At 38.6% G+C, this 25,735-nt stretch overlaps 2 protein-coding genes across 2 annotated transcripts in view; both read left to right on the top strand.

Moving 5' to 3' along the window:
* The window catches only part of tango6 (transport and golgi organization 6 homolog (Drosophila)), a 19,540-nt gene extending 7,594 nt beyond the window's left edge, over positions 1 to 11,946 (top strand). Inside the window, exons 9-19 of the mRNA XM_007579173.2 lie at positions 431 to 543; positions 627 to 803; positions 884 to 1,010; positions 1,428 to 1,631; positions 1,741 to 1,878; positions 2,353 to 2,787; positions 3,627 to 3,684; positions 3,914 to 4,072; positions 6,716 to 6,867; positions 7,896 to 8,009; positions 11,717 to 11,946. Coding sequence (XP_007579235.1) covers positions 431 to 543; positions 627 to 803; positions 884 to 1,010; positions 1,428 to 1,631; positions 1,741 to 1,878; positions 2,353 to 2,787; positions 3,627 to 3,684; positions 3,914 to 4,072; positions 6,716 to 6,867; positions 7,896 to 8,009; positions 11,717 to 11,893 — 1,854 coding nt within the window. The 3' untranslated portion in view covers positions 11,894 to 11,946. The remainder of the gene's footprint in view (positions 1 to 430; positions 544 to 626; positions 804 to 883; positions 1,011 to 1,427; positions 1,632 to 1,740; positions 1,879 to 2,352; positions 2,788 to 3,626; positions 3,685 to 3,913; positions 4,073 to 6,715; positions 6,868 to 7,895; positions 8,010 to 11,716) is intronic.
* A 4,078-nt stretch (positions 11,947 to 16,024) lies between these two features.
* has3 (hyaluronan synthase 3) overlaps positions 16,025 to 25,735 on the top strand; it is a 14,562-nt gene continuing 4,851 nt past the window's right edge. Inside the window, exons 1-3 of the mRNA XM_007579174.2 lie at positions 16,025 to 16,107; positions 22,566 to 22,659; positions 23,744 to 24,294. Coding sequence (XP_007579236.1) covers positions 22,566 to 22,659; positions 23,744 to 24,294 — 645 coding nt within the window. The 5' untranslated portion in view covers positions 16,025 to 16,107. The remainder of the gene's footprint in view (positions 16,108 to 22,565; positions 22,660 to 23,743; positions 24,295 to 25,735) is intronic.

A 25,735-nucleotide genomic window follows, 5' to 3' on the forward strand; every position in this document is an offset into this window, starting at 1 on the left:
GTTACCGAGCAACAGTTTCAAGTTCCCCCCAAACTTCGGTTACCGAGCAACAGTTTCAAGTTCCCCCCAAACTTCGGTTACCGAGCAACAGTTTCAAGTTCCCCCCAAACTTCGGTTACCGAGCAACAGTTTCAAGTTCGCCCCAAAGTTCGGTTACCTCAACATCTCGAGGTTTCTTTTTGTTAACGGCATTGTTCTACTGCAGCAGCACAGCTTTGTGCGGATGCGTAAAATTTCCAAATGTAAACAATAACATACAACCTGTCTACAAAAAATGTTTTGTTTTTGTAGAAAGGACATAGGAGTCCTTTGTGGTAGTCGGAAATTACAATTTCCCTGAGGGAGAAATGAAGTATCTTATCTCATCTATATACAGTGTTAGATGTGATTATTGATGCTTCGTTGTTGACATCTTTTCTTTGCGGGTCAGATCTGGGTCGTTGGAAACAGTCCGTCTCCGACTCTCCTCGCGGCGCTCCAAGACGTTCTTCCCGTCATCTTCACGCTTTTCTGCTTCACCAAACAGAGCGTCTCCCATCTGCGGTGGGTTTTAACTGGAAATCTTCTCTGCTGTGTCTCAGCAGCAAACGTAGAAATTAATCGTGCGTCTTCTCTGTGCACCACAGCGCCCCCTGTCAGGAGATCCTGCTCTGGTTCCTGAAGCTTTCGGAGACGTCTGCCGCTCTGTCGTTGCTCAGGCAGCTCTCCGGCCTGAGGGAGCGCAGGAACGACGTGGCGGCGGCGTTCCACTTCACGGCGGGCGGCGACGGCGGCGTCAGGCTCGTCTGCAGACAGACCTGCAGGTGGCGACGCAGAGCTGAGTTGTAGTCATCTGAGCATCTCTAGCTTTCAGTGTAACTCAGAGTTTCTGCTGTTACCGCAGCGATGAGGATGAGGAGCTGTACAAGAAGCTGTCCGGGGAGCAGTGGAGGCTGGAGTGTCTGGTGCAGCTGCTGGCCCAACTCACCGACTCCGACCTGGCCGGGGATTTCTTCCTGGACCTGCTGCAGGTACCAAAAGGACCGAAATCACAGAAAAACATGCAAAACGCAGAGTAAAAACAAAAATAAAGAGAAGAAACACTCCAGCATATAGCAAAGGACTAAGGCAATGAAAATTAATCTCAGAATTATTCCTGTTTTCAGAATTTTAGCCTTAATCTCAAAAAATGACTTTAGTCTCAGAAATATTACTTTTTTCTCATAATCGTGGCTTTATTATCAGAATCTTGGCTTTTTGTCTCTGAATCTTAACTTTCATCTCAGAAATACTGAGTTTTTCTCTGAATCTAGGTTTTAATCTCAGAAATATGACTTTAATCTCTGAATCTTGACTAATCTCAGGCACCTGGAAGCAGCCAGCTTCAGGTTTTTCCTGATCACATCTCTTTATGCAGAGATGTTTTGCTGACATGGCGTCTGTTGCAGGAGCTGACCGGTTGGGCGGCTGCTCTGGATGAGGAGCTGAAGGATGAAGAGGAGGTGGATGTGGCGGCCATGACGCTTCTGGAGGTGGAGCAGCAGCTGCTGGGTGGAGCTGAGAGGCGAGCAGAGAAGCTAACTCTGCTTCAGGCGCTGGCTGTGATGGTGGAGAGTCTGGAGCAGGAGCAGCTGCTGAGGAAAACCTCACAGGTCAGAGGATGAAGGGAAGGATGGATGGAGAGAGAGAGAGAGAGAGAGAGAGGGAGGGAAAATAAGGATGGATGGAGCTTTTACCAAGATTCATCTGTTGTGGTTGCAGGTGGTGGACTTCATGGTGTCCCTGCTCCAGAGGGCCTGCGTTGGGCTGGATGGGGCGCCAGGTGTTGGGAACCCGGTGGAGAGCCAGACGCTGAGCATGGGGATGGGCCTGGTGGCGACGCTCCTCTCCGCACCTCAGGTACAAAATCAATCAACTTACGATTAGCTACCAATAAATGGTTTTAAGTTCTGTTTATTCAGTCGGTACTAAATGCAGCTGATTAAAGGATGTTAAAATATAATTATGTTTTTCTTTTTAATATTACAGTTATCATGATATTTGATGTGTTTTGATGATGACACTTGAAAAAATATATAATGTTTGTTACTGGTTTCACAATTGGAGACTGTGTAATGTTTTATAAAGTGTAGTCCTATTGCAATAATCAATAAATCAATTGGTTATATGACAAATTAAAAATTTAAACAAACTGATTGCTATATAAAAGATAAAAATATTGCTATTTATGTCTTTGACTGTCAACCCTCAGAAGACTCAGGTTTTTAAGAAAATATCTGCTTATGATTGATCAACTTTAGATCAATAACATGCATTTGTTATCAGCAGTTGATAAATTTTCTGGTTGTTTTTTTCCTAACTTTGCCTCGTCAGATCAGCGCTCAGGATTATTCCTGCATGTCGAAGTTGCTCCGGCCACTGGAGGCGCTGTCCCAGCAGCATCCCGACGTCGTCGTCCAGGAGCTGGCGTCCAACCTCAGAGCCGTCATCGCCACTCACGGCGCCTGCCGGCCTGAAAGCCTCGCTGATGCTGCTCGTTGCCGTGGCAACCCCGGCGAAACGACAGAGAACAGCAAAGCGAAGAGTGAAGGGAGAAGCCAGCAGACGCCGGCCGGCAGGTTCCCACAGCGTCCCAGTCCGCCGTCCAGCTCCGGTGACCCTGATCCAAGTAACAAACCGCTCTCTGATTGGCTGCTGGAGGCGTGCGACCCAGACGTGCCCACCCGAGCGGTCGCCCTGAGGGTCGTGACCCGGATGGTGCAGCGCAGACACCCAGAGGCCGTCCAGGCTCAGCAGAAAGTCCTCACGGTTTGTACTGACCAATTCTTTCATAACGTTTCTTCTTCTTCTTTTCAGGTAGGGATGGGCGATGTGGCATAAAAATAATCTAAAGTCTTAACGCATTAATATTACGCAGATCAATCGCATGTTGACCTGTAAGCCTCTCTCCTCTGGAGGGTTATCAGGGTATCTGCAGCGCGTTGCCTGGTCCTGTACTGCGGTCAACAGTGTAGAGTCACAACATGTGAGGAGAGTCAGACTGGAGAGCTCAGCTGCAAATTTCACTTTAAAAACACAGAGAAGAAAATAAAAACTACGACTGTGACTTCTTCCACCGAATCACAGCCAGGTAACATTTATCATTTACGTTTGAAACAAAATGACTTTCTGAACATGAAAACCTGGAAAACTGGGATCTTTAGTTTGAAAACAATGAAACCTTGTTTTTAAAATGTGGATTTTAAAAATAGAGATTACGAACCTTTGTTCAGATTCCAATCCAGGAATTTTCCAGGTTGTAATTCCAAGATTCAGGAGTTCTTGTTGCTTTGTGATCCGAACGCGAGTATCAGCAGGTTTCCCGTTTCATCCTCGTCTCCTGGGACATTCATAATGGATGAGGTAGTCTTCCTCAGTGGGACGCCGTTGCCCTCCTGGGGGCTTGTTAAGGAAAAGATGCCCCTTATTTAGGGATTCCCTTTAGCTCCAGGCCCCTGCTGATGCTCCAGAAACCCCCGGTATTGATTTTCCTCTCCGGTTTGGTTCTCCTTGGATCAATCATCTGTTTTATTCTCTCTGATGTTTGTTGACTGGCTGATCCTCGGTCCGGATCTCCATAATTCCCCGTCTCTCTGTGTCCTGTCCAGCTCTTCCTGGAGAACCTGGAACATGAAGACTCGTTCGTCTACCTGTCGGCCATCCAAGGTAACGCCTCCTCTCTCATGTTTATTTTTATTACTCTGTATATGGAGTAATTTTAAGGTTACTTCAACTAGCTGTTAGCTTTGCCTAGCGGCTGGCTTTCTGCTGACTTCATCTTAGCTTTAGCTACCTGTTATCTTCATGTTAGCTTCAGCTTCCTGTTAGCTTGCTGTTAGCTACCTGTTAGCTTGCTTTTAGCTCACAATGATAACAGAGTCCGAACTGCTGTCAGGTCTGGCCGTTCTGGCTGATTCCTACCCGGGTCAGATCCTGGAGAGGCTCCTCCAGGATTTCCAGCGCGGCCCGTCGCTCCCTTCGTCCAAGCAGGAGCGCTCCCTGGAGACCCGGCTGAAGGTCGGGGAGGTTCTGATGCGGGCCAGCAGAGCGATGGGTGAGCACCAGACAGAGTCCGTGTGGCTCGCTAGTTTCAGTGCATTAATGAGACGTTAGCTGGCTTTACGTTAACATCAGAATTTACTTAATGGAAACACACCAATTTTAAAACATCATTTTGATAAAAAAGTTTTTGCGCTGAGGTGGTTTTTCAGCCGCATCCAAACAATCTTATTTCGTAAAACTGAAATGGGAACACATTTTTCACATCACTCAGAATGTTATTACTGAAGAAAATGACAGGAAGTGGTCCACCTCATCCAGCCATTATGCAGCAGTAAAACCGGCTGACCAAACCTGCTGGAGCTCCGCTAGGGTTGCTAGGTAACGGCATAGTTCCCAATGAATGTGACTCGATAATTGAGAGGTTTTTGAAATATTTTTGGTGTAATTTTCCAAACACCAAAAAACATTAACCTATGTCAGGAAAGCAGCTGTTATTGTTTTTTATTTGTTTTAAGTGTTTGAGCTGTTTTTAGAGGCAGCAGAGACTCAAATAGAAGAACAAAAATGTGCAAAATGTTAATTTGGTTCCCTTTGAAGGATGTGAATAGACGTGTTACTATAACAAATTTTGCTGCATGATAAATTGTCCCAGAAGTTATTTGAGACAGTTTTCAAATAATATGATGGTGATGGGATAATAATAATAATGAAACAATACATTCTCAAAGATCAATGAAATTTAATTTCTAATCAACATTTAACACTGGAACTGGAAGATATTCTAAATATCTGAAATAAATAAACAAATCAACAGAAACGACAAATAAAATCAATTATAAAGTCTCTGTAAACAAAATTGTTCTTCAAGAAAAGAGCTTGTTGAGACCAAAGCAACAGACTGAAGACTTCTGTCATCCAGTTTTTGGTAGAAAGAGGGAAAAAAGAAATGATAAATAATGCAAATGGAAATTATCGAGCTCATTTTAATTATCATGTGATTAATTTATTTAGTGTTTTTTGCATATGGCCGTCGCCAAACGTCCCATAAGATGGACATGGACGTTAAAGTTATTACCCAGTTTGAAGCAGGTTTGCTCCGCCGCTGGCTGTGGAACCAGCTGTGTTGGTGGGCGACACAAAGCACAGAGTCGCCTGCAGCTGCTCCAGCCAAGCAGCTCCGAGGCGTCCAACTGACCAACGGAAACACAAACACAGCACTGACCCTTCAGTACTGCGTGCATCGATGCCCAAACCCAACCACAAATTCACTTAATAACATTTTCAATGCAGAACTCCTACAGAGGAGTCTGCAAGTTTCTCTGCCAGAAACTAGGAACAAACCAGAAACTGAAAACTGGGCTCTGAACGTCCAGTTGGTTAAGAAAACCTTCTAATTAAAAAATCACAGCTTGGCCTAAAAGACGCACTTTGGCCGGTTGGGATGTCAAACGCAGCAGCTGTCCGAGAGGCGAACTGAAGCTCCTTCCAACCTCCGTGCAGGGATATAAACACCCTAATTGTCCCAGAAAAGTGGCATGATGGGAATCTGGCACACAGAACCAGAGCTGAGTCAGAAAAATACATAAATGAACGTAGCGAAACACAGCATCTCCTCTGACTGAAGAGAAATTTAAGCTTCAGCTGATGCTTGTGAGATGATTACTGTGCAGGAAAAATGCACAAAAATGCAGGATCAAATGTCGACATGTTTGGTTGAAACGTAGATAAACCAGAAAAGTCATCAGAAATGTTCAAATCTGACACTTCAACTCTCATCTTTTAAGCCTTTTATGAATCTGGAATGTAAAAATCTACATCATGACAGAGCTTGTTATTCATTTATTTATTCAGTCTATCAAATAATTTGTAATCCATATTTCAGAATAAGGCTGGATGATAAATCAGTAATAATATATATCACAATAGACATGTGATTAATATCAATAGATGATGCATAATTAATATTCAATAATGTAGGCAGAGGAAAACTGAAGCTGTTCAACCTCTCTGGCCACTCACTCTTTGGTTACCTAGCAACTCACTCACTCTTTGGTTACCTAGCAACTCACTCACTCTTTGGTTACCTAGCAACTCTCTCACTCTTTGGTTACCTAGCAACTCACTAACCCTAACCCTTACCTAGCAACTCTCTCACTCTTTGGTTACCTAGCAACTCTCTCACTCTTTGGTTACCTAGCAACTCACTCATTCTTTGGTTACCTAGCAACAACTTGTGGAGTAACTTGCGCAGCAGCAGTTTAAAGTTCTGCTGCTGTTCTTCATAACTGCTTAAATATAAAAAAACAGCAGCATGAAGTGAAAACTGTGAATAAATCAGAGAATGTCACACCACCAGTTTGGCTATATTTCAGATATTTATAACAAACTTCTCAATTTTTGATATTTACTCGTATGAAATGCTTTTGTCATGATACGTTTTTCAGCCATATTGTTCAGCCCTACTTCAAAACGCAGCAACGGTTTAAACGACTTGACTCAAAACATGCAGGTAGTATTTATGTCTGTCATACTCATCAAATTAAACTAAATTATGCCTTAATAAATCGCTACAGCATATAAAAAAGCTGAAAAGGAAGAAAACAATCCAAAGCCAAATCAGATACAACCTTTGCAGTTTTTTGTGGGATCTGTTTTGAAAAAGTCTCGCCCTACGCTGCATGTGTTCTTCCTCCAGGGGAACTGGCGCCGCACCTCGGCCGCCCTCTGCTGAGCGTCTTCCTGCAGGGAACCAGAGATCCGGACCAGAGCGTCCGGGCCAGCAGCCTGTCCAACCTGGGGGAGCTCTGCCAGAGACTGGACTACTCTCTGGGCCCGCTGGCGCAAGAGGTGCTGAAGAATTTATATTTTAATCATGCTTTTCCAATAGTCTAATGAAAATCTGCTTTATTTTCTGTATTTGTTCAAGATTAGCAGATTTTATCGTATATTTGTGTCTTAGTCTGTAAAACTCTGCTATACTTGTCAAAATATAATTAAACTAAAAAACTTACTGTTCACAAGGGAGTGAAAAGTTACTAAAATGCAAGAAATGTTATTTAAAAGGCAACAATGCAAAAAAAAAAAAAATCTTACCAGGTATATTTGTTTAATTTCTAGAAGTAACTCGCTTTGTGTCAATAATTCCCTTATTGATTAAAAATACTAGTTCCATTGGCAGATTATTTTATTTATAACATGGGAAAATGTCTTGTCATAAGTGATTTATCTGCCAGTGGAAGTAGCATTTTAAGTCAATATTCAGTAATTATTTATTTGAAACAATCTCTGATATCTTGCTGAAAAGTTACTTGTAAGTTAGTTTTGTCTTATTTCAAGGATCTGGACTAGAAACTGGACAAAAATACTTGGTAAGATTTTGTGTTTCTGCAGTGAGATGGAAGAATAATAACTTACTGGGATTTCTTTAAGATTTTTGTATTTTTGCAGTGCAGATTTTTCTGCTCAGGACCCCAAACACTGAGGTAAAGGCTGTGTCCCTCTGAGGAAAAATCCGCTGCAGATTAAATGTTATTGAGACATAAAAATAGTTTTCCAACACAAACTGTGAGGCTCAACCGCCTCTGCTGAGGTCTGCGGCTCTGACGACGGCGCTCTGCATTGCTGAATGAGCTTCAGTGTCAGCTGGATGAACAGGACGCTTATTCATAAACCTGTGATCTTTTTCACACTGACAGACGCCGCGTGCATCAGGAGTTTATAGTCTGATACTTTTTATGCTGTGAATTCAGAAGTTGTGTTGTAAATTCTTTGTTTTCACAGGTTTAGCCTTCATTTCTGCTGATTCCTGCTGGTTTCCTGCCTCTTCCTGCTGTGAATATTTAATGGTAACATGTTTTTTTTCTTCTTACATGCAGCTGAGCTCGTGTCTGACTGCGCTGATTAAAACGGAGCGGGAGGCCGAGGTGAGGAGAGCCACCGTCCACGTCATCGCTCAGCTGCTCAGAGGCCTCAGCGATAAAACCACCCAGGTGACAAAACCCTGCAACACGCCGCCCTGCACTGCAAAAACACTAAATGTTACCAAGTGTTTCTGTCTAGCTTCCAGTGTGAATATCTGAATACACTTTAAATAAGACAAAACTAACACACATGTAGCAAAATGTAGGAGATTAAGTAAATAATTCCTTAATGGAAAAGTGCTAACAGATTTGTTTCAGTTATAATGAGACATTTTCCCAATCTAATACTTTATCAGTATTAATTAATTATTGACTTAAAACAAGCTTCCATATTTTAGTGAAAAGTTACTTTTGAGTTAGTTAAATATTAAGATATTTGCACTAAAAACTAAACAATGATACTTTAAGATTTAGAGTTTTTGCAGTGAATCCAGATTATCTTTGTCATTCAGCAAAACATTAGAGATGCACTAGAAAACAAAATTATGATACATATTAGGTCACAAACAGAAACCAGCTGATAAACTATAAAATAATAATACAATAAAAATAAATAATGTGGAATAATATTAAAAAAGGGAAATCTATATAAATATAAATGCAAACTTTTGCAATTTGTGCAAGAATTATATCAGAAATATATGCAAAACATGTAGATAACATTAGATTATTAAACTTTAAGTTCACCTAAAGTTAAATAAGCTGCATTAAAAGCTGATTCTGCAGAATATCGACTCAGGAACGTGAAAACATGCAACACTTTCTGGGTTTTTATTTGTAAAAACCTGTTGTTTTCTTTCTGCTTCCTGCCTATAAGCTGCTTTGTGTTGGTTTGTCATCTAACATTGAAACTTGCTGTCCTGACGTTGGGCTTTGTGTCTGGAGGAAACCTCCTGACCTGCAGGTGAAGCCGAGCCGCTCGATGTTTGTTCTGCTTGTCAGATTTACAAAGCAGCTCCTCAACATAATGGATGTTTCTCAAACTTTTCCACCTGGTGGTCTCTCAGGTGTGTTTGTGTTTTCCTTTATTTTTGCTTCCTGCCCTGGGGTCAGAAACCTTAGCGTGACCTCTTCTTGTTTGAATGGTTTGATGTTATGGCGTCTCTGGCACTTTTAGGTCAGTTGGTTTCAAGAAAATCACTTCAAACTTTGAGAAAATTTAAACTCTTTATGTCAGTTTGCTTAAATCAACATCTAATCTTAGATTTACTTCCAAAACGTTGTTGCTGACATTGCAAATTGCTTTCTGTTTTTAAAATTGGAATTAAAGAAAAAAGGAAAAGTGGATGTTGTTAGATAATCCCAAATTATTCAATCTGTATCTTAGTTATGAAGAGATTAATTGTTACTATTCAGCCTTTTTTTCATAATTTAAAGTTTTTAAATTCTTTTCTTACTATTGGAAAAAAAGAACATGCAAATAAATCAGTTAAAATGTGTGGCTCAATCAAGAATAAAGTGGAGCGATTTTGGTTTACGGAGCGCCAAAAGTGGAAAAATTAAACAAAAAATGCATCATTAGATTATTAAATAAATGTACCATGAAATAAAGATATGTTTAATAAAATATTTAAATAATTTAAACTAGTGGAGCTCAACAGATCAGAGTTTAATAGATTAAATTATTTTGTGGTATTGCTATAGGAACAGGAAACATGAAGCAATTAAATATGCATTCTGCTTCAGTTATTCTAAGTTTTGTTTCAATGATTTAAATCATTGAAACAAAACTTAGAATAATGGGTTTTATGATAATAATGATAATGATTTACATTTGTTACAAAAATTATCTAAATATTTTTTAATTATTTAGATAATTAAAAAATATCATTTTTTTTAATTATCTAAATATTTAAATTAAACATTTATTTCATGGCACATTTAATTAATAATTTAATGATGTAGCTTTTCATTTTGTCCCTTTTGGCTCTCCGTAGTGGTGGTGATATTTAGCAACATGTTTACAAGATAAGATGAAGATTGGTGGGATTTTGGTGAAGGAAGTAAAAGAGTTAAGGCTCCGTATCTCAGCCAAACTTTCCATTAAAATCCTGGTTCAAAGTTTAAACGGCTGATGGAAACTTGGTCTTTATTTGACTGAATTAAGGTTTTTATTCATTTTACAGTTTTCACTCAATGGATTTATGTTCAGATCTTTGATGTCCCTCTAGATTCTGACCCTGTGAAACATTCAGATTTTTATTTTTATTTTAACTGATATCATTCCCACAGTTTTATCTCCACATGTACAGTTAATATATCAAAACGTAGGTATTTTTCTCTACTTTCACCCACTGTGCTGTTGGACTTACAGTTTTCTGTTAAATCCACCCAGAGTGCTGAGCGTTCACACGTAATCCCTCATTCGCCTCCATTATATTCAGGGTCTGAATGTTTTCCTTCTCAGCTCTTTAAACTCTCATATCTGTGACTAAAAACACTGTAGACTCATAAAAACGTTCGTGTCCGGTCACCAGAAGGTTCTGACATTTATGGGTCAAGAATTGTTTCAGTACAACTTAAAGTTTTTACGCAGCAGCTGAGATTTAAGGGATCCCGTCGTGACTCAGCTTTTTGAATATGGAGGCTAAAAGTATCTCAACTAGGGGTAGAAAAGCATTTTTCACCGAGATGATCGAAAACAACATTTTGTACATGTTACAAAGACATGGAGGAGTTCATAACCACGTACTGTTGGACTCGGTAGGACATTTTCACAGGAAAAAAATGGACTTTAACCTCTTCATTTCTTAGTTTCTTCAATGCCAGATCTGATGTGTTTGTAAAATGGAGTGGAGACATCAAAAAGTGAGAAAAACGTCACCGAAACAGAGAAATGAAGATCTTTCAAATATAAACATATTAATTCCTTGGTCTTCGCCCTGACCTTCGTGTTCCTGCTCAGGTGTGCTGCGGCTCCTGCTGCCTTCCAGCTGTGGGTTCTGGTCCAAGTCCTGTCATCACTGCAGAACCAGCTGGACTGTAATAACAGAGAGGGACGTGGGAAAAGTAAAAATAGGGCAAAAATAGGGCAGCATAGAGTGATGGTTTAGAAGATGGGAGGCAAAGATGGAAGGACATCCAGAGATTTCCTCCACAGCAGCGTCTCACATTCACTGTAAAGTCGCATAAATTAGAATTATAAAAACAGATTTGTTTAATATAAACATGCCGATTTGGAGGTAAAAACTATTTTCGATTTAAAAATGTAGCGAAGTTGGTGTAACTGCAGTGGAAAGGCTTTTTTTGCAGCCATGTGATCAACAACCAGATGTCACTACTGGCACAAACAACGAAGAAGACGTCACACGAAGTCATAATATTTCAACAGTAAAGTCATAAAACGAGAATAAAGTGGAGATAAAGATAAGTCGGTATTGTGAGAATAAAGCCAGAGTAATATGAGAAGTCATAATTTTTCCACAAAATAAAGTAAATATTACAAGAATAAAGTCATTATGACTATTCCCATAATACAACAACTTTACTCTCATATTATTTCAGGTTTTTCTCGTACGACTTTATTCTGGTATCTTTATTAATTTTGAGGTCTTTTTGTTTTTTCTTAGTGTGGCTCCAATATTTTAATGTTCTGTTGAACCACAGCAGTTTGTTATATTAGTGAAACACATTAACAGTGAATCTCGACCTCCGAGCTGCTGCTTTTGTATCCAGTCGCAGCATAACTAAATACCTTTGTGGTTAATAAATATGGTTAAAATCAGGAACCGTCTTCAGCCCTGACATGCGGTTTGCTGCTCCGTTTGCCTCTGCAGGTCCTCAGCGACGTTCTGCTGGACCTGTACCGGGCCCTGAAGCTGGTGGTCCGCTCGGACCCGGACCCGGCCGCGGTTCTGCACGCGCAGCTGGCTCTGGAGGAGCTGGACCACGTGATGAGGAGGTTCGTCTTCCCAGAGCAGAAGCTGGAGAAGAAGATTGTCGTCCTGCCGTAGAGCTGAAGCCAGTCGGTTTGAGGGACAATAAAGGATTTTTCTGTTCTGCGTCGATTTGTTTTTCATCTGGTGTCTTTTTCTCCTTAATGTTTTACTTTTTTTAAATTTACTTCAGGTTGGCAGGCAGGTTCTGGCAGTTATCACACTTGAAAATGAAAATTAAACCATAACTTGGTTAATCCCAGTTAATATATTTTCACATTGGGCCAAGTTAGTTTTAACATTTTTTTTCTAAATAAATAAAATGGTCATTGTTTTTTACCAAGGTGATTTTTGACTTTACAGTGTTTGATTTGGAAAATGAGATTTGTTTTTTTTTTAATCTCAATAACACTGGTTTCCAGCTAAAGATCGTAGTTCACTTGAATTAAGATAAAACTAACATAAGTAGCTTTTCAGCAGGACATATATGAGAGCTTGTCTAAGTCATTAATTCCTTAATTATTTTAAAAAGTTTCACTGGCAGATTATTTCTCTTATGGGAAAAATGTGATGAGTGAAAAAAACCTGCCAGTGCAACAAGTACTTATAAAATCAATATTAAGGAATTATTGACCTGAAACAAACTATTGTATCTTGTTGAAGGGCAACTTGTAAGTTAGTTTTGAGTTTTGTCTTAATTCAAATGTACCAAGACGGAGGCGCTAGAAAATAGGACAAAACTGCTCATGTCTTCTGGGTCAACTTTTCAAACAAAAGATTTTTAAGTATAAATAGTTAGTGGTTTGTGTACCACTAAGCAAATATTAGAGCTGTGGGTAAGTTTCAGCCTTTCTGTATAATTTTGACTCGATTTTGAAATTGCAGTCTTACGTTGAACAACTATTCCAAGCTTTTATAAATTTTAACCAGAAAAAATGACTGCAGAATCTTAAGCAGGAAAATCTAAAGAAACAAAGCCAGGTCAGGAGTTGTATACCATGAATCAGGAGGAGCCTGAATGAGTCTCACACTCAAAGGTGTCTTTATTTTTCTCCTACTAGATGTTTAGAAGCCCAATGAAGTCTGGACTTCATGGCGAGAAGATCTGGGCAGAAATATCCAACAAAGGCCGCGCTGCTTTGTGTCAACCAGCCTATGTGTGGTCTGGAGTCTGACGGAGAGGAATTCCTTCTTTTGTTGTCGTTTGTTTAGCAAAAGGCTAACGGGGTTTAAGGGTTGACCCCCTCGTCTGTCTCTATATGAATATGCAACAGTCTGAGTTGTTTGCAGTCTGAGATCTCTCCCACGGCGAGACTCTGATGTTTTACCAGAAAAACGTCATGCAGAGCCGCTTCAAATGCTTAAAATCCTCCCGTCTGCCTCCTGCAGAGCCGGGCAGCTTCTAGTTGCATTTACTCAATTACATTTGCTTGAGTAACTTTTGAAACAATATAAATTTTCTTTTACTTGAATAATTTTATCATGAAGTATTTCTACTCTTACCTGAGTAAAATATCTGAATTTTCTGCCTACTGGGTGAAAAAACCCACCAGACACAGACACACTCCTGCAGCTCCTGTTAACGTTTTATATTGACAGAAACTGATTTGGACATTTTTCTTTTGCATCATTTTATTTTTTGTTGCTTATATGAATTATTGTCATTTTCATTCTTAAAGCACCAAAATGTCCACTTTATATTTTGGTCCGTCTGATGTAATATTTAAATATCAAATGATTGATAAGTTGATCAGTTACTCAGAACCTGAGTAACTTTTTGCCAAATACTTTTTTTACTTGAGTATTTCTTGGACAGATACTTTTTACCTTTAGTAAAAAAAGTAGTGCTACTCCAACTTGAGAACAATTTTTAGGTACTGTAACCACCGCTGGTCTCGTGCCTCAGAGACCCAATCACTGCAAAAACACAACATCTCACCAACTATTCCTGGTTTATTTTCTAGTGCAAATAAGTAACTTTTCAGCAAGATATGTGATAATTCCTTAGTACTGATGAAAATATTCCAGTTCCATTTGCAGATTTGATTCACTGTTAATTTTCCCGTGTTGTAAGTCAAATAATCTGCCAAGGGAACCAGGACTTTCTCATCAGTATTAAGGATTTTTTGAAACAAACTCAACGTTGCTTGTAAGTTAGTTTTGTCTTATTTCCAGCTATTTCTAGACCAGAAATAACTCTGTGAACAAATTTATCTAAAGTCTGCCGATGTTTTCAGAATGAGGCAACATGCAGATATTTTGGCTCCGGAGTTTTCAGAGTCTATAAAAGGAGAAATGGTTGACAGTTTTACACTGAAAGAGTCTCCAAAATAAGTTACAGCTTGCTGGTGTGAATAATAAGCTGAAACACTGCAGGGTTTTGATGATGCATTAAGACGCCAACATGCTTCCCATGAGCCCAGAGGATTGATAAACCACCAACATACGGCAACAGACTTATTAGTGCATGAATGCCGCAGAAACACAACAGTAATTTTGGTCTAGTTCCCTTCGCACATATCTTGGTATGCTTAAAATACACCAAAACTAACTCAGGAGTAACTTTTCAGCAACATATAAGAGTTTGTTTTAAGTCAATAATTCTTTACTACTGGTGAAAATAATTAATAAATCCACTGGCAGATTATTTTACTCACATGACATTTTTCCTTGTTATAAGTGAAAAAATCTGCCAGTTAATATTTAAAAACTATTAATTGGTCAGTGAGATAAAAAAAAATTGGCACATTTAATTAATTAAATGCAAAATATTTAATATTTTTGTACAGGTTTGATGCAGTTACTGCTCTGAGTGTTTTGTTCTTCCAGCAGACGGCCTTTTTTGAGTCTATGCTGGTTAACAATTAATCAATTACCAAATTAGTTGACAACTATTTAAATAATCAATCTATGATTAATCTAGTATTAGTGATTAAATTTAATTATATTGAAACACTTAATATGATTTATTATAGTTAATCGTTAATCGATTAAGTTTGTATTGAAATAACTGATTAATCACAACTAATGGTGATTATTTGAATTGATTATTCAAATAATTAACTAATTTTGTATTTTAATCAATTATCATGATTTATCTATTAACAGATCAAGCTTACTTATATGGAAATTAGTCACGATTAAACCACTTAATTGTGATTAATTGTAAATTAATCATGATTAATCAGTTGTTAATTTATCAAATTCAAATATACTGAAATAATAGATTAATCACAATAATTAAAATAATCATGATTGATTGTTAAATTTATATTGAAATGAGTTAATTAAATTTAAATATATTGATATAATTAATTAATCACAGTACGATTAATTGTTTCAGTCCTAATATTAAGGAATTATTTATCTAAAACAAGCTCCCATGTTTTACTGAAAGTCACTTGTATGGTAGTTTTGTCGTTTTTGAAGTGTAATAAAATATTCGCACTAGAAACTGGACCAAAAATACTTGGTAAAACTTTGTGTTTTTGCAGTGCTTAATGTGGTTAAATCCTCATGTGAGGAACCTCGTCACTAAAATGACCTTATCTGTTTATCTGCAGTCCTGCTACTTGACCTGAATGAAATGTAATTGAGTAGCGTGGATAGTATTGATTCCCAGAGCCGCAGCGGTTTGTCCGACCTGCAGGACGTCAGCAGGGAGGAACGGAGGAGAAGGTAGAGGGAAGACAAATAAAGCCATAAAGGGATGCTTTGAGTCAGCCAGAGAGGGGTGGAAGCTGGAGGCTGCATTGCAGACAGAGAGTGAGCAGGTTGGGGTGCTGGAGGAACGAAGCGACAAAGATTCAGGCTGCAGAGAGAAGCTGATTCTGCAGAGAGGAGAGCGGAAAACCTGAATCTTTGACCCTCAGATTTCATCCTTCAGGGCCGACTGTTGGGATCAGGAGTCGGGATGGAGAGTAACTGCAACCCAAAAGCTGCAGCGACATCATCTGCAGGCTGAAAGCCTCGGATCAATCCCAGCTTGGGGGGTTGGAGGGTCTCCATGCCCCGGGACGGGACCAGGAGCTAGAGGGAGGAGGGTAGGCGGAGGAGGCCGGCCCCCAGGCAGGGAGGAGGGTGGCGGGCTGAGCTGCCAGCTGTATTTTTGGATGTGGGATCTCCTGAATTAAGCGAGCAAGCTGGAATAAAGATTTAGTGTGAGCTGGAGAAGGGAGGGGGCCAGAACAAGGAGAGTGCTGTGCTGAGGAGAGGCGACGGCTGGACGTCCCGGCTGGACGGACGGAGATCTGGGGGGGAGACGAACACACAGGGTCCACTGGATCAGGAAGGTAAGCACTTCTTTAATGACACACACACAGAGAAACAGGCTTAATTAAACTGAATAAAAGTGAGATCAGACATCTGTGATGAAGCAGGATGAGGTTTGACGTCTGGCAGGTTGATGCAAACGCTGAATGAATGGATGCATTCAGAGACACAAACTGGATGGAAAGTTTGGGATAAGTAGCGGCTCGGCCACAGTGCAGGACAGTGTTCAGGTCTGGGGGTTCATGTTTGCAGAGTGATGCAGAAAGAGAATTTTTCCAGTTTTATTCTGTGGGACTTTTAGAATATAAAGTTGATGGACTGCATCAATCGACTAACAGTCAATGGAGGGTCAACTGTCTTTCTATAACAGATACATTTTTCATAATATGATCCTACATATAAAGAGAAAAAAAACATTTCATTTCAGCATTATTTTGTATGTATTGCATTTTTCTGTTATTATAAAATATAACAAAATTGTTGCTGAATAGAAAAATAAAAGATGAAAACATGTTTAACATTCAATTCCTCGTGAACAAATTTACAGTCAATCAGGGATGGTCCTTTATTTGGCTTTTGCGTGTAGCGTAATGTATTGAACCGATACCTGACATTTGTTCTGTATTCTTATAAAAGTCCAATAGTCAGGAATGTTAAAACTTCGCTCCATGACATTCATCAACTCACAACAGCTCTCAAAATTAAGCACGCTTACTTGTACATGTTTCCATTTTTCTCTGTTGTGCCTCTTCTGTCATCACATGCTAGCCTTCGTAGCACATCAGTCATTTTTGAAAGAGAAGTTGACGAATGAGCATTAGTAAGTTGAAAATTGGGGAGCTTGTCGAGTGTTTATATTTCAAAACAACTTAATGAGATTTTTGAGGGTTTATATTTCAAAACAGAACCGCATGAAGTGCATTTTGCATCCCATATCGGACTCCGTTTGGACCGTTTCTCTTTCCCGTTCTAGCATGGCCGCCATCTTTGTTGCTGTATTAACGGCTCCGCTTAAGGATGACCAGCGGCGCCCTCTGCTGGATGGCGGCCACACTACAACAGTAAATTCAGTTCTATTCAAATTCAATGCAGAAACACTTAATTAATCCCAAAGGGAAATTAAATGTTGTTGTAACTCATTAATTTAGATTCTTTAAAGAGTGAAGAATAATACAATATAATAATAATATACTTATATATTATTTTGGATATTTGGATTTTTTGGCCTCGGCAGATTTGTTCACTGATTTAGAATATGTACCCATATTCTATAGGTACTGTAGCTAAAGGTTGGTTTGTAGTAGTTCTGTGTTATTGCTGGAAAGGTGCCTTATTTTTCCTGCCGTGTCCTAGTTCAGAAATCCCTTAATGTGTCTCCCTCCTGAATAAAAGTGGTGATATGTTCTTTAATAAGCTATTCTTAGTCCTACTTTCAGTAAATCAGCCAAATAGCTTCTGTCTGAACATGACGTCCTGGCAAGAGAAAAGTACAACCTATTTTATACTCTAAGCTTTTATGAATCAGGGCATAAAAACTTTAAAAAGTAAATCCAATCTCTCTGAAAATGATTGACCTGAGAGATTTCCTCTCATTGTCCAAGGCTGGGCAATATGCCTTAAAAATTATTTTTTTTCATACCAGATCCGAGTTCTGATTTTAATCGATTTATTATCACTTTTGTTTCTGAAAAAAAAGAAACTGCAAATGACAGAAAATATTTCCACAAGATGGCTTATTTTTCAGTCATAACCTCCTGTGAGGTGTATGACGGAGTATTAGGGACAGACTATGAGAATTTTTAATTACAACAAAAATATAGTCATAATATTAGAAGAACATCTTAAATTTATGAGAAAAAGCTTCCAGAGTTAGAAAGATCCAACATGGCCACCTCAGTCCGTGTGATATTATTTGTGTGATTGCTGTAGGAGAGAACTTTCTTATTCAGGCTTATTTGATAAGACGCCCCCTAGTGGCAACCTGTACCTGCTTTACTGTGGTTTATCACATTTCCTCAAGCAGTTTAGTGTTTGCAGGCTTGCTCAGCTCTGAATTTTTCTCATCTTACACAAGATTCATTTGCAAAGGAATCGGGAAGGTGGGGGCTGATGGAGATGGAGTTAATCATCACACATTCAGGTTTGTTCTTGCAGAATGAATAAACACTCAGTGTCAGATGTTTCCGCAAAGTTTAAAAGTGAACAATTATAATTCCTTGATCACTATAGTATAGATCTATGGGCTATACAATGTTTTTTTTAAACAAAATCATTCTTAGATAATGAGCTTTTTGTCTGCCTGTTGGAGCTCCTGTCAGAATTAGCTGTTTTAGGCTGTTTCAGCTGCTGCGGCCACGTCCCCCAACTCAACGTTTACACGCACACATGAAAATAGCTGCAAACAGATGCACAATCGTACATCTCTGAACAGCAGAAGTGGAGCCTCCTGCGCAACTAATGAGAATGTAACAAATTGATTCTGAATGGCAAGTCAACAACTAAATACTTGACTTTTCCAGCAGCCATTGTACAACACATCCAACAGTACAACCAGCTGACCAAACATGTTGGAACTAAGTTTGGGTTGCTTGGTAACGGGCAGTGTCTCTTAATTTGCGAGGTTTTTTAAATGGCTCATTGTCCATCAAAAAACATTAACTTATTGCCAAAGAAACGTCTGGGTGTTGTTGTTTAAACTACTTGTTTTAGAAGCTGTAGAAACCCAAACTGAGTTACAAAAATGTGCAAAATATGAATTTTGCATAATTCATCCCCTTTAATGTCTTTCAGCAGACGATTTGTTTGTGTTGCTTTGTTTGCTTCCACTAAACTTTCACAATGCTGATAATGTGTCATTGTATTGGGTTTGGTTTCTGGTTTTGTGGTGGTTTTTCTGTTTAGAAAGGAAATCAGCCTTTAATCTGGGATAATTTGGGGATTTTTGTAATTTTTGAGTTGCAATGTACCAATTCCACTGGTATAGTAACTTCCTGGTTAAATCACCTTGAACCGAGAGTCTTTTCTGACTCTCGGTTCCCAGCTCACCTCTCGACCTTCAACCAGCCCTATAATCAAACTCTCCATGTTCAGTCTCCATATGATGTGACCTTTGACCTCCAGGGGGCTCAGACCTCTGCTGCTGCTTTGGCCTGTTAAATCATCCAACATCTTCTCCCTTTAATTCGTCTTCATTACCAAAGACAGACTTGATCCAGACAGAAATCCCAGTAGAACATCAGGGATTCCCAATTAAAACTGTATTATTTTTGCTGCTTCAAAGGGAATATGGAGGGGAAAAATCCAGTCTGACTAATTTATATTCTGTCCATTATATGACACAAGAAACTACAAAACATGAATGCATTGTCTAAGCTGTAAACATTAGATGTGGGCAGATCTAACCAGCCCTATGATCAAGAAGTATTGGCATTAATAATATCAATACTAAGTCAGGATCAGTATCGATACTAATGTGGTAAGATTGATACTTTAGTTTCAGATGCCTTTGTGAAATGTTATTTATTTTTGTAAACAAAAAGATCTTACTGTGATCTGCTCTCCAATAACTTTTTTGCCATTAATTAGAAAACAATGCACACAAAGTTATGTCTTTATATTGTTTCTGTTTATTGTATAAATATGTTATTAAAGTGTTTTGTTGACATTTGTATACTTGATTTAAATTCTGTCCAAGGTTTAAACAAAATAATTCAAAAGAAAAAACACAACAATGCATACAGGTGAGAAGTTTGTTGATATAATAAAATAATAGCTATTGCTAATGCACATCAAAAACACAAATCTTACCAATTACTTTTGTCTATTTTCTAGTTCATAATATCTTAGTACACTTGAAATAAGACAAAATTAACTTACAATAAACTTCTCAGCAAGATAAAAGTTTTTAAAAGCAAATAATTCCTTAATATTAATGAAAAAAGTAATATTGTACGTGGAAGATAATTTTACAAATCGAATTTAAATTCACATTTAAAACACTTTTGTACTTCCATTTAAGCATAAAACAGCTCACGCGATTAAAAAAGCAGCTGCTTTTTGGAAATAAATTAATATTTTTGGGTGTCTGGAAAATAAGTCGTGTCAAAAACCTCTAGAATGTAACATCACAAATCAGCAGGCACTGCCCGTTACCTAGCAACCCCAGCAGAGTTCTGCTTGTTACCTAGCAACCCCAGCAGAGTTCCACCATTACCTAGCAACCCCAGCAGAGTTCCGCCATTACCTAGCAACCCAAGCAAAACTTCAACACATTTGGTCAGCTTGTTTTACTGCAGTATGCGCTGTAAAATGGCTGCTGGGAAAGACGAGAGTTTTATTTTTGATTTGCAATCTATAAACCACTTGCTACATTCTTGTTGTTTGCACAGGAGGTTCCACATATGCTTCTCAAAGATGTACAGTTGTATAATTGTATCTATTTTCACATGTGAGTGTAAGCCTTGAGTTGGAAGATGTGGCCAGCAGCAGCTTATTTGGATTTAAAATATCAAAATACTCCAAAACAAAATCTCATTATCTAAGAATGACTTTGTGCAAAAAGTATTTTGTATAGACCATAAACTTATCCTAAGCTGTTCAAGGAAGCATTGTAGGTCACCTTTAATGACATTAAGTTTCCTTTTTCTGGGAAAGGCAGAACCTTTTTCTATAAATTGTTCAGCAGTGCTAGCCCATGCTAAAATGAGTTGCAGGTTTAGAGAAGCCAGGATTCGTACAAAGCTCTGATTTCTGATTAAAGTCTGTCTCAATGGCTTTGATGACACATGAGCATAACTATAGAGAAATGTTTGGTTCATTCTGTGAAATTCTGCTGGGGGGGTTTTCTGTCAGGAATGTCATTTATCCCGGATCATCCACAGTGAAAATCGCTCAGATTGGGCGATAAACGTCTGAATGTGATGTCAAGAAAGTCAGTGTGTCTGGGCTGTGAGAGCGGCCAGGTGGGGGCTGGAGGTCATTTCATGAATGAAAGGGCAGAATTGTTCCTGTTTCCAATGGTGCTGCGCTCCGGACAAACCCCGCCTGGCCTTTAATTAGAGCTATTAACCCAGAGCGGGGCGGACTGGGAGGAGGGGACTGGGCAGACTGGTAGCAGGAGTTCGCCTGTGACGATGATGATGGAGTGTTTTCAGATGAAGGACGTTCATGAAAGCTCAGGAAATGATGTGTCACTCGGCTAGGATGAACAAACTGTCCGGAGACGAGTTTCTCTGAACCTGTACTGGAAAAGAAACATCAGTTTTCCTTATGTGTCAGGAAATGGAAAAGATGTCGACTAGGCCTGTCGAAATAAGCAAATCAATTAATCGCATGACAAACTCAATAATTTTCATTTGCATTATTTATTGTTTTTCTCTTTTCTCTCTTTTTTATTAAAACCTGCATGACAAAAGTCGTCAGTCTGGTGTTTTGGTCTCACCTTGCCTTTTTTTGAAGGACAGTTTTGTTCATGATTAATTTTATTTGTTGCTTCCGTTGTTTTGATGATTTATTTTGGATATTTATCCATGATGTTAAATGTTCATTAAAGTTTATTGAACTTAGGCTTCTCACAATAACAACTTTTGCTGGATGATAAATTGTCCCAGAAGTTATTGTGATAAACGATAACATTGTTGTTCTTCAAGTATTATAGTGGTAATTGGAATAATAAAAACATTCTCAAAGATAAAGGTCAGGACTTTCTGCTTGATTTAACATAAATATTGTGTTTGGTTGATCTGTTGATTGTTTTTGGATTAACTGATTAATAATTGGATAGAGAAATGTGCCTGATGTGAGATTTATTTTATAGAATTAGAACCATGTGAAGGTAAAACTGCCACTTGAGGATTTCTGGGTAAAACAATCTTACAGATAAAAGGTTTTTCTCCATCTTAATATGTTTATATTTGTATACAGTTTTGGCTTAATTACTGCTCTGAGTAAGTTGTTCTTTCAGCAAATGTCCTATTTTATGTGTATGACGATTAAACAATTACTAAATTAGTTGAAGATCTCTTCAATAATCGATTAATCACGATTAATCATTTCAGCCCTACAATGGTTGGCAGAATTGATCTTTCTCATGCTGACTGGTGGGCAGCAACAGATACTTCTCCAAGGTGTTTACTCACAATGATCAGTTAATCAATGGACATTGTTTTGTTAATCAATGGACATCATTGCAGTTAATTGATTAATTGCAATTAATCTTATTAATTTGATTAATCGTTTCAGCCCTCATTCAATTATTCCATAAAAACTGCACCATTATAAAGTTGCTAACCTACAATTTGCTTTAAATGTTTTCAGAATAAGTGGAAATGTTTGCTCACACTCACATTGATCAGTTATTGAAACAGTTTTTATCATTTAATGAGTTTAGTTTTCTCCAAAGTACTTTGCACTGTATAAACGAACTGATTTTTTTGTTGCTTTTCCTCTTATTCCTTCTTATCTGGACTTCCTCCACCAGATGCCCTCTCGCTGCAGGAATGCGCTGAACATCGTGGTCACCACCCTGTTTGCTGCAGTGGTTCTGTTCACCATCCTGCTGGCCTACATCACAGGTTAATAATAATAATAATAATAATAAATTTAATTTATAATGCACTTTTCATTAATAAAAATCTCAAAGTGCTACATGGTGCAGCTGAAAACAAAATCAACAATCAAAGTAAGACAGTCATTTAAAAGTGGAATAGGGTTGTCTAAAAAGAAAAGTTTTCAAGCCGGTTTTAAAATCGGACAATAATTGCGGGGCTCTCAAATAATCCGGGAGAGAAATCCATAGATGAGGAGCAGCCACAGCAAATGCCCGATCACCCATAGTCCTTAGTCTTGATCGAGGAAGATGGAGAAGATTACAGGCTTGGGATTGTAAGGATCTAGAAGTTGAATGTGAAATAAGGAGGTCCTTCAAATAATCCGGTGAGGTTCCATATAGACAGTGATGTGTGATAAGTGCAATTTTATACTGAATCCTATAAGTTACAGGAAGCCAGTGAAGCTCGTAAAGAGTCGGTGTGATGTGATCAAATTTATGAGCTCTCACTAGGATCCTGGCAGCACTGTCCTCCTGAACACTCACCAGCTGTGTTCACATTGAACATATAATCACCTTAATCGGAATTACAAAAATAAATTAGCTTAATGGAAACATGGAAATTAAAAAAGAAAAAACAGAGAACATGTTTTGGTGCTAGTACAAAGTGCTTTTTTGTCCATGTCAGAATTAATGTATTCTGCAAAACTGCATTAGAAACATGTGATCACCAACCAGATGTTACTACAGGCGAAAATGACAAAGAAGACGACAGGAAGTGGTAGGAGGATGATGGTGAACCATATTTTAAAAGGTCTTATTGTGTGGAAAAAATTATCCAAAAGAGTTTCTTATTTAATGGAAATAGCAAACTTTTTTTTTTGTTTATTTGGTTTTTTTCCCCCCCCAACTTTAGCGGCATATTGACAAAGTTTTGCACACATTTGTAATGGAAACACAGCTACACTTAGAGTAGGAATGATGAACCTGTTGGTATGGGTGGCCTCAAATGAAAATCTGCCTTGGGCCCCAAAGAGTCTTTGGTCGGCCCTGTTCACTGTAAAGTCTCCATGAGGAGAAACTGTGACGCTCATGTTTGGTTTCTGAAGGTTACCAGTTCATCCACACCGAGCAGCACCACCTCTCCTTCGGCCTCTACGGCGCCTTCCTCTCCCTCCACCTCTTCCTCCAGAGCCTCTTCGCCTTCCTGGAGCACCGGCGGATGCGGAGCCCGGCTCGGCCTCAGCACCTGCGCCGCTCCGTCGCCCTCTGCATCGCTGCCTACCAGGAAGACCCGGACTACCTGAGGAAATGCCTGCGCAGCGTCCGTCGGATCTCCTTCCCGGGCTTGAAGGTGGTGCTGGTGGTGGACGGGAACCGGCCGGAGGACCGATACATGATGGATATTTTCCAGGAGGTGATGGGCGGAGCGGAGCAGGCCGGCTGCATGGTGTGGAAGGGGAACTTTCACAGCGATGGCACGAAAGGAGGAGGTGTTGGAGGAGGGAAGAGGAGCGCGGTGCACATGGAGGAAGCGTCCCGGGTGGCCCGGCTGGTTAAAGGCCGCCGCTACTCCTGCGTCATGCAGGAGTGGGGCGGGAAGAGGGAGGTGATGTACACCGCCTTCAAAGCTCTGGGTGACAGCGTGGATTATGTTCAGGTAAGAAAAGCTCCTTCCAAATCTCACCAGGTGGTTAAAATTTCGCTTTTCCTATGAAAAATGTCACAATAACATATTTTGCTGGACGATAAATTGTTCCAGAAGTTATTACAATGAACAATGTTGTTGTTTTGAGAAAATTTTCAAGTAATAATATCCTAATGGCAAAATAATGCAATAACACATTCATAAAGATCAATAAACTTTAAATTCTAATGAACATTTAACACTGGAACTTGAAGACATTTTGAATATCCAAAATAAATCAACAAAACAACAAATACAATAATTTATGGAGATTATTTAAACAAAATTGTCCCTCACAAAATGGATAGTTGAGATCAGATTATCAAACTGAAGACAAATTTTGGTAGGAGAAAGAAAAAAAAAATATTGAACTTGTTTTAATTTATCATTCGATTAAATGATTTACTGTTTATTTTGATAGGGCTTTCTGCAACCACAAAATTAAAGGTTTATTTGTTGGAACTACGTGTTAGGTCCAATGTAGATAGAAAATAAAAAGGGATGTAAATTTCTGACAAAAAACTCAGAAATTTTTAGGTTAATTTCAGAAATTTTTTACAAAAATATAAGAAAATTTATGAGCTACAACAATCAAAAAGTTGCGAGAAAAATAAATAAATTTTGAGATTGATCTCAGAAATTTTCTTGAAAAACTTTAATGATTTCTAGTTTCAAAAGTCAAACATTTTCTACAAAGAACTAAATTTTTTTAGATTGATCTCAAAAATTGTCTAGAAAAAAATGGAAATTTCTACCAGTTTCAAAAGTCAAAAATTTGCAAGACAAAAAGTTTATCTGGAAAAGGTTTTGAAATGAATTTCTGAGATTATTCTCAAAATATTTTTCTAGGAAAATTTTGGCTTTTTAAACAAGAAAAATTAAAAATTCTAGAAAATTTCTAAATTTCAAAAGTTAAACATTTGCCAGTAAAAAAAAAATTTTATTTTTAGATTAATCTAAGAAATTTTGTAGAAAAATACGTGGAAATTTCCGAGCTTCAAAAGTAAAAAATTTGCAAGAAATGTTGAGATTAAATTATCTCAAAATTAATTAATTTTCTAATATAGTTACTAATAAAGTTATATGTGAGATTTAATTAATCTCACATATTATCTAGAAATATCTTTGTTGCTTTCAAAAGTTGGAAATGTTCTAGATCAGGGGTGTCAAACTCAATTTCACCGAGGGCCACTTCAGCATATTGGCCCCCCTCAAAGGGCCACATTGACGGTACAAATCAGGAGTGCATCCCTGCTAAAACACACCCAGACAAAAGGTTGACTTCCCTCATTCAGTTCTGTAGAGGCTTATAATGAGCTTTGATTTCAAAGAAGCCGACATTGAAGTCGATTGGCAAATGAACCATCACCAAAGAGGAAGGCTCTTGTTGTCTCACTGCACCCCAAGAGATGCA

This window comes from Poecilia formosa, unplaced genomic scaffold, assembly GCF_000485575.1.
Source record: "Poecilia formosa unplaced genomic scaffold, Poecilia_formosa-5.1.2 Scaffold510, whole genome shotgun sequence".
Classification (NCBI taxonomy): Eukaryota; Metazoa; Chordata; class Actinopteri; order Cyprinodontiformes; family Poeciliidae; genus Poecilia; species Poecilia formosa.